This window comes from Misgurnus anguillicaudatus, chromosome 7 (assembly GCF_027580225.2).
Source record: "Misgurnus anguillicaudatus chromosome 7, ASM2758022v2, whole genome shotgun sequence".
Taxonomy (NCBI): domain Eukaryota; kingdom Metazoa; phylum Chordata; class Actinopteri; order Cypriniformes; family Cobitidae; genus Misgurnus; species Misgurnus anguillicaudatus.
This window is the reverse complement of record NC_073343.2, coordinates 31,194,172-31,203,674: the sequence shown is the minus strand read 5'-3', so window position 1 is coordinate 31,203,674 and position 9,503 is coordinate 31,194,172. Positions and strand designations below refer to the sequence as shown.

Here is a 9,503-nt window from a genome sequence, read left to right as displayed (position 1 = left end):
ACGAGGGTCATGCTAAACGGTGTAGTTTGGTGTATCATACGGCGCTGCTGCTTTATAATATCGTTGACGCACATTCATAATTTTATAACATGAATAAAAACAATAAAAACCGTGTTAAGTAATTCTATCCGTATTCTTGAGACTACTAACGTTACTAAATAATTTGACGAGCACAAGCATTTCTGCGTTGAGCACGTGATTTAAAAACATTTCTGATATGAAGTACAGCATTAATCTTAATTTTAATATTATTATAAATATATATATATATATATATATATATATATATATATATATATATATACATACACACATATATATTAATATATATTCTATATATATTATTTCATACAGAAATAATCCTTCACGTTAACAATTAACAGTACAATAACAATACCCTTATAGGTCTAAATATAGGTCATTTTTGGAAATACAATTCAGGGAAAATAGATTGTATATTTGTTGTTGTAACAATTTTTTAAATTGCAAACATACTTTATTTTACCAGTCCATGAAGTCCTACCTTACACATAGACATACAATACACGTAAACTACCAAAATAAACAATATGTCAAGTACTAGTATAGAAATTACTTAAACAACAACATGGTTCAGTTATTACAGACACTTAAAAAAAAGTTTAAGGGGGATATATCATGAAAATCTGATTTTTTACATGTTTAAGTGCTATAATTGGGTCCCCGGTGCATCTATTTACCTAGAAAATTTGATAAAGATCAACTTAGTTTTGGTAAACCATTCTCTGCCTGCATGTGAAAAAATTAAGTAATTGAAATCTGGCTCCCCTTGTGATGTCAAAAGGGGATCTTATAATAATACCGACCCTTAATCGGAACTATTCAACCACAGAAAAAAATAATTGATAGCACAACTGAGTTTCAATTTCAACACCATCATGGAGATCAGTGCTTGCACTTCATCAGCTCATTTGCATGTTAAAGGACACACCCAAAATTGGCACATTTTTGCTCACATCTACAAAGTGGCAACTTTAACATGCAATAATAAATTATCTATATGCTATTTTGAGCTAGAACTTTACACCAAAGATTTATTTTACATCTTAAAGTCTTGTGACATATGGCCCCTTTAAAGAGATTATTTAAAAAAGTAGCCGTATATATAGTACACACATAGGCCTACATAAAAGTTATAATGAAGTTCTCTCTATCTCCCTCTCTCTCTATATAAATAAATAAATATATATATATATATATATATATATATATATATATATATATATATATATATATATATATATATATTTACACACACACACACACACACTATATACTATATAACGGACAGCAATAATACATGATGCAGTAAGGCTTTAATACATTTATCATGAAAAACAGCTGTACAAACTCAGTAAGCGGCATTAGATCAGAACAACGAGTAATCCGTTATAACAAGGAGCAGTATTACTGGTTCTGCAGAAACCATTTCCTTAAATATTAAGACATAACTTATATTGGTTAAATACATGATATCACTATTGAATGGCTATAACTGGATAAACACCAAAAACAAAATCCTGACATTAATTTAAGGATATATTTTTATAGAATATATTAAGAATCCTATAATCCTACTTTTTAATAAAAAGTTATTGTGTCTAAACATAACTTAGTGTGACTTTCAATTTTCAAGTTCCCCTAACGTTCAAACAAAAGTTCAAGTGTTTGTCAACAGCATAATGATTATTTGTGATTTATGTACAAAAGGCAAAACGACAACCAAATATTTCCAATAAAATATCCATCAGTGTTTCAGCAAACATTACAGAAGTCATCTGTACATTTTAAATAACCATCAGTCTCCTGATGTATATCCTATCATTACAAAGATTTGTATAGAAATGCAATTTCCTGCAGGCACATAAAAAAAGGCAAAGCACACATTTCAGACCACATACTGCAAAAGTGTGCACAAGTTTTGTGCATTTTGTGCTGAACATGTATTTGTATATAACTGGGAGAAAAGTTTACACATTAGGCCTCTGAGTGATAAAGTTGGATTATGTTTGGTCCAAAGCAGTAGTACAATCTATAACACTTTCGAGGTATATATAGGCCCTTATGTTAGCTTTATGAGCTTTGATGTGGGGGTCAGGACTCAGGAGTGATCAAGCAATATATTTAAGGCACAGAGTTTAATACAAATACAACATGCCAGTTATTGTGAAGACGGTTCATACTAACCCCAACAATAACACAGTATCAGAAGTTCTCCAATGGCCCAATTATCAAGCAATCAGAGTACTTTGAATAATTTGTTGCCATCAAGCAAACAGAAAAGGCCTAAACAGAAACGTTTCTTTTGGTTGAAGTCATATATGCACTTATTTTCTTTAGTCTCTCTTTAGCTCTGTGTTTTGGTAGTGGTTGACAGGATCGGGTGAAATGGACGGATCCTGACCCACTGGAAGAGTCACGGGAGTAACGCTGTCATTGTTCTCCAGTGCTCCGTAGGAAAATGAGCCATTATCAGGTTGCACAGCCCAGCCTTTGTCGTGAATAGTTGGTATACCTGTGTTGACAATAAAACATGCAATGTTTGTTTAGCATAAAAACAGAAATTGGATTTTTGGTCATCACAAGCTTAACAAAAACTTTGTAAAAGTGCACAAAAAAGTATAATATTATTAGTGAAAAATGTTTCTTACACAAAACTTTTGTTTATCTTCAGAAAACTTATATAAAGTCAAATGGACTGCTTTAAAGATACTTTTATGGTGCTTGTGCATCCTTTTTGAAGCTTTAGTGCATCAAATCTTTATTTAAATAAATCCAAATTAATGCTTTTATTGCCATCTCTGTTTAGAATATAATAATTTAGTACATAATTTAATATTTAATAATTACATTTTCTCAGTTTCAGTTTCTTTCATGTAAAGCTGCTTTGAAACAATGCAACATTGTAAAGAAATAATTTATATAAAGAAATTTTGATCGATCAATTATTGCATGGTAAAAAGCGACCAGCACACTGATGCGGAGTAAATAAAGAGACAAATTTGTATTTTTTTTTTTGAAGGGGGTGTACAATTCCTGTAAGAAAAAATATGTTCACAAAATTTAAGATGCATCAATACAAAATTTCTGTGCCGCTTAAATAGTGCACTATTTGAGGTAACATCCATTTTTAGTGGTATCCGAAATCATAGTGGACATTTTTAAGTGCCCTCATTTAACCCCACAATGCACCGCAATACTGAGTGTACAACCAATGGGAAAAATTTATATACACACCTTTCGCCATGTCCATAGTGACATATGGCTCAAAGGCTTTGGCTTTCCTCTTGTTTTTGGTGATAAGGAACACCCCAAGGTAGCAAATAGCACATCTGCAGAAAAATCACAAAACAGACACTTATTAACATATCTAAGATTTCCAAATCACTTGTCTAGTAGTCACTGCTACTGCTAATGTCATGGTCAAACAGTACATAGTGAGCACATCCCTTCTTGATGTATGAGACACTAGATGTAAAATAGCATGACAGTAATAATATTCACAGTAATTGTAGCACTAAAGTCCCCCTGTAGTTGATACCTTTATCCCTTAAAACACATCTTTGAGCATCAAAAAAGCATATGAAAAAGTTATTCATGCCTTAAAATAGCTTGAATGTAACTCTATACCCTCGTCTCATTTAGTGTTTGCGGATCCTGCCTCTAATCAATTGCACCAGCTCAGAACATAGATATATATGTACATAGATGCCCCATTCGGGAGTTCCAGACACATAGCTGATGGTTTTAACAATGCATACGTGATTTGAGCATTTGCAGCACACATTTTTATCTTCGCTGATTTGCATCTGCGCTGAAGTTAACATATATTTAAAATAACAATAAAAAAATTGATTTTGACCACAGGGGGACTTTAAAATATCCCATGTGCTCGAAATGTATTATAAAAACGTACCCCAACAGAAACATGCATATGTGCAGGACATCTTCATGGTTGAACTCCTGGTAAAATATGCATCCTGTTAAAAGACAAACAGAATGAGAATGAAAACTAAGACTTGTACATAATATTAAACAAATAAAATTACTGTATGCTTAAATTTTAAACCCAGAAAGATGTAGCGAATCCTACCTGACACGATGGCAAATGTTGTTGAGAAAATGTAATTCACGCAGGTGATGAGAGAAGAATCATACAGGTGAGATGCCTGTGCTAAAAATCTGTATTAAAAAAAAACACTCAAGTCATATAAACAAAGTATACTTCTCTAAGTTTAATAATTTTAAAGGGATAGTTCACCCCCCTCATAAAATTCTGTCACTGTTTTAAACCTGTATAAGTTTCTTTATTCTGTTAAACACAAAAGAAAATATTTTCATAAATTATAGTAACCAAACCACTGACTTCCATAGTATCTTTTCCTACTATAGAAATCAGTGGGTGCCATCAACTATGTGGTTATCATTATTTGTCAAAATATCTTCACAGAATACAAGAATAAAGAAACTGAACATGAGGATAAGTAAATAAGGACAGAATTTAGATTTTTGGGTCATTGTGGGACAACTTACGATGCTTGGAACACAACAGAAGCCACCATGCAGACGAACATAACGTAGAATATGGGGTATGAGAGCTGTAGAGGACCTATGACACTGAGCACAATCATTCCCGACACCGCTTTCACTGTGATCACAGTCACGGCGCCTAAAGGGAAAAGGATAACAAAAATTAACATCTGGTTTATTTGCTTTGCTATGTCTGTGCATCTACCGTATTGTGAATCACTTTGAATAATGCTCGGATGCTACAAACTGATTTTATTGCTTTTATAATCCTACCAAGTAGTGACACCAATAGTAGAATCAAAACGAGGTAGTTTGCGTTCCGTTGTTTGTAGAAATATAGGATCAGGCAAAATGTGATGATTCCCAGAAGCTGAAATAAAAAAAAAACAAGTTTAATACTGGACATCTTAAACTGCAAAAAATGACTTTCTTAATTAGTATCTTTGTCTTGTTTTCAGTACAAATATAAAAAAAGAAATTAATTAAGAAGAATTTTTTTAAAGAGCAAAATTACCTAAGAAAATAAATCTAGTTTTTAGACAAAAACAATATTAAATTTAAGTGAATTTGTGTTTAAAAAAGCAAAAAAAATTTACCAATGGGGTAAAGACATTTCCTTGAATTTTTCTAGAATTAAGTGTTTACATTTTTTTTATTATAAATTTTAAGATTTTTTTCTTACCTCATTGGCATTTTTTTGGCTTGTTTTAGGCACAAATTCACTTAAATATTATATTTTTTGTCTAAAAACTACATTTTTTAGGTCATTTAGCTCATTAAGAAAGTTTTTAGCTATTTGTACTGAAAACAAAACAAAAACACTGGTAAGAAAATCATTCTTTGCAATGTACGACAACCAAATATTACCAATAAAATATCCATCACTGTTTCAGCAAACATTACAGAAGTCATCTGTACAAAATAACCATCAGTATCCTGGTACCTGTTGTATATCCTATCGTTACAAAGATTTGTATAGAAATGCCCGTAGTATTTTTGAAGTCAATATGATTTTTAGTGCTGCCTCACGATTAGTCGCGACTAATCGTTTGTAGAATAAAAGTTTTTGTTTACATAATATATGTGTGTGTACTGTGTATAATAATTATGTTTATATAAATACAAACACATAAATGTATAATTTTAAGAAAAAATATATATTTATATAATAAATATTTATATTTATATAATATAGATTATATATAAATATAAACATGTATATACACATGCAAATGTTTCTTAATTATATATATGCATGTGTGTATGTGTATTTATACATGATTATTATTATACACAGTACACCCACATATATTGTGTAAACAAAAACTTTTATTCTGCATACGATTAGTCGCGACTAATCGTGAGGCAGCACATTTTATAAAAACATTAAACTGTAAAACAACCTGCATTTAAAGGCGGAGTCCACGATGTTTGAAAAACGCGTTGGAAAAGGAGACGGGCCGACTACCAAAACACACTTATAGCCAATCAGCAGAAAGGAGCGTGTCTACTAACCGACATCCTTGCCGGGTTGCGTATGTGTGGGGCGGGTCTATCAACAGAAGGTCCAGATTCTATTGGGGTAGGGGCGTGTTTGTTTCTGTGATTTCAAATATCAACATTGGCTTTCAAACATCGTGGACTTCGCCTTTAATATTTAAAGTATATATAGAAACAAAGGATGCATACTGTATATGGATGATTATATAATCGCAATTGTGATTTTCAGCTATATACGACACTTTATACAGAAAATATTATTTATCTATTATATATCTTGTGATGCATGACAATGAGTACCAAATTATTTTAAAAAATCCATTAAAATATGGCAGAACAAATAATGACTTTTGACACCAAATAATAAAATCACCCACATGCAAGTGTTCACATATGTGGCTTATTACCGAGTATAAGAGGAAAGGCCAGCTTATAAGATGTTGGACTATATTTTCTGCATTCAGCGTCTCATGGGAGTTCGGGCCAAATGTCACAAAGAGGTAAGTACCGCCTGCCGTCATCGCACAGCCCAGAAAAGTCAAAATGTAGCGCTCTACAAAAAAACAACAACAATAAGAAACTGCAATGTATTGATATATGAAAAAGACCCGCACAACAATTTTATATGATTATTAAATTATCTATCAATACAATAAATTACATAAGAAGTTGGTTGTGGTTAAGCAACACACGGCTTATGGTGTTTGCATAAACAGCTCTAGGAAATACAGCTGGCACAACAATGCCAAAAATAACAAAGTAAGCAATTTCTAAGCATGGCGTTTTATATATTTGTAGGAAAAAATAAGCAACACTCACTCAAAAATTCCTGTGCCTTCCACTTTTCTCGCAAAAACAGGAAACCTAAGATGGAGCTCGCTGTGAAGGCCAAATCACATACATATTACACATTTTTGGAAGAAAAAAAAACATTATTCATAGTATTTAAAAATATTTTAGGCATGTAAGCACAGATTAACATAAAATATGGAAAACAGAAAAAATATGTAAATTATTATGCACATGCCATTTTAGTTTATTTTTCCAATACAGTTAATCAATTTATACATTTTATTCTACCCTCAACAGCTATATGACAGTATGGATGTCACTCCATTCAAATGAAATAAAAATGTCAAAAGATAATTTAATACTGCAAAATATGCTGTTCCAAATTATTAAGCAAGTTGTAGTTCTCATACAATATGGGTATAAAAAAGATCTTTCTAAAGACAAAAAGGGTGCATTATCTTAAAAAAACTAATTATTTCCTATAACAATTTATATTTGGTGGCCCTAAACATAAATCATTGAACTATTATAAGATTCATGAGTGATTTACAGCACAGAAAGATTTAAGTATATAAAGGCTTAAATTTTTTTTTTTTAGGAAAATATTCGGAAAAGGCAGCAATAAAAAAGCCACCTTTAAGAAGCAAACATGTATTTAAACCTGCTGCTATTATAGTATATTTTGACATTTTTATTTCATTTAAATAGAATAACATCCACAACGTCATATAACTGTTAAGGTTAAAATAAAATTTGTAAACTTACTGACTGTTTTAAAAAAAGAAACAAAAATGTCATGTGCATAATATTGTCGAATGCGGTGTACATGTTAATCTAAAATGGTCAAAAAAATACCTACATATGACAGAAACAGCATTAAGTGGAGCTATGAGAGACAGGGGAGCATAGGCGTATGATACAAACAGAGCCCCCTCTCCCAAAACCATAAGCATTAGACCGAACCACCAGGTCTTGGTACGGTAGTACCGCCTTGGATCTTTATTTCCTGCTAAGGCCACATGACTTTGTTTCTGAAAGTAAAAAACATCACATTATGACGCGTGTTGTACTTTTTCACCTTCTTTATAAAACTGTTGACGTAAAACAAAACAACGGTCGTGTCAGAAAACAACGTTAATCCCATGTGCAAACAAAAGGAAATGACACTAGTTTACTTTCACCTACGCAGGGTGTAACTTGAACACACCCTTTAACATGACCCGGAATATGATAATTAAACAGCCACACATTTAAACTTACCTGAATGCTCACGGAGATGCTGACCAACAGGTTTCCAAAGATGGCTAACAGTGTGCCAATGAGGTTTTCCTGCATTGAAATCATGAAAATTATATATCAGCATACATATGTGTGACCAGAGGAATAAAGAAATTATTATATGTCATAAGCAAACCAGAGCTTGTACTTAAGGAGATATTCCCGAATCCACCCAAAACTAAAACCAAAATGTCTTTTATAAATTATTTGTGACATTACCCTCATTGTGAAAAACAGTAGGAACTACCAATACAATTTTAGTTATAGTGAAAATAGTATTGGTTATAATGAAAAATATAAATGAATGGTCTATGTGAGTTTCTACTGGTAATGTTTTGGCTTTTATTGGGGGGCATATAAGAACCACTAAAGCACCATGCCAGCCAACATCTCAAGTTGATTCACAGTTGAATCAACATTGAACAAACAACTGACATTATTTCAACCAAATTTCAACGTTGATTTTTAAACATTTTAATAACCTTTTGCAACTGTTTAGCATTAGCTGTCGTATCAACGTCGTTTCAACGTTAAAACAAGAACTGACATTATTTCAACCATATATTTTATTACGGTCGGTAATAATATGGAATTAAACAAAAATGTGTCAGTAATTTTATAATGCTGTTAATGTTAAACAGCTGGTGGTTCATAATGTTATATTATTTTTTAAGGAAACTATTACTTTTGTATTGCATTAGCGCCAACTTTAAAGCAAAGGACTCAATTCTAAGCATCTATAAACTGCATCCTGTTTTTTACCCTGATATATACAATTTAGTACAACATAATCCCATATTTTAACATCAACTATTGTAAATACGTTAAATAAGAATATCTTTCTTTTCATATTTAAAAAAAAACATAAACAATATCAACTTCACGTCATCAACTCACCGTGTAGGAGTCTTTATTCCCATCGTCCTCTCGTGCCATCCTCACGGTGTCCATTTTTACATCAAATCACAATCTCCGCATCACCAAACCTCACAACTCGTGTTGGTTATGAAATTAACTGAACTTTAAAGGCAACTCTACTATTTTCTGTTTTGAAAGAGACCATCACAGATCGCCATTTTCAAAATCCGGGTTTCTTCCGGGTACACCTGTCAATAGGAGTGACGTAGTACGCAGGCTCTGCATGACGCGGACGCAAAGTCGGACTCGGAGGATTGTGATGAGGTACGCAAAAACTACTATTGAAATGAGTCGCGGCGCTTATTATCTATTTATTGAGCATCTATAGTTTAAATATGAGAAGAACAACTGCGACTCGGATACAGTTTTACATTTTCACGATTAATGCTTTGAGTATAATACTGTACTACAGTGTGGCCGAGTGCTAATGTGGACACTTCGTTTTT

At 32.3% G+C, this 9,503-nt stretch overlaps 1 protein-coding gene across 1 annotated transcript; it reads right to left on the bottom strand.

Moving 5' to 3' along the window:
- Positions 1-2,140: 2,140 nt before the first annotated feature.
- On the bottom strand, positions 2,141-9,271 carry nipal3 (NIPA like domain containing 3). Its single transcript, XM_055171588.2, has 11 exons — positions 9,037-9,271; positions 8,122-8,190; positions 7,721-7,892; positions 6,889-6,948; positions 6,477-6,622; positions 4,843-4,939; positions 4,573-4,708; positions 4,133-4,221; positions 3,956-4,019; positions 3,277-3,371; positions 2,141-2,554 (listed from the first exon to the last, which is right to left on the bottom strand). The coding sequence occupies exons 1-11, from the start codon at positions 9,088-9,090 to the stop codon at positions 2,376-2,378; spliced, it is 1,161 nt and encodes a 386-aa protein (XP_055027563.1). The 5' UTR covers positions 9,091-9,271; the 3' UTR covers positions 2,141-2,375.
- Between the last annotated feature and the right edge of the window lie 232 nt (positions 9,272-9,503).

Excerpts from the sequence above, each read along its gene's own strand:
- nipal3 (XM_055171588.2), bottom strand. The coding sequence starts at position 9,090 with ATGGACACCGTGAGGATGGCACGAGAGGACGATGGGAATAAAGACTCC. Across the intron at positions 7,893-8,121 it reads GCATCTCCGTGAGCATTCAG|AAACAAAGTCATGTGGCCTT; the intron begins GTAAGTTTAAAT and ends TTTTACTTTCAG. Across the intron at positions 4,020-4,132 it reads AACATTTGCCATCGTGTCAG|GATGCATATTTTACCAGGAG; the intron begins GTAGGATTCGCT and ends GTCTTTTAACAG.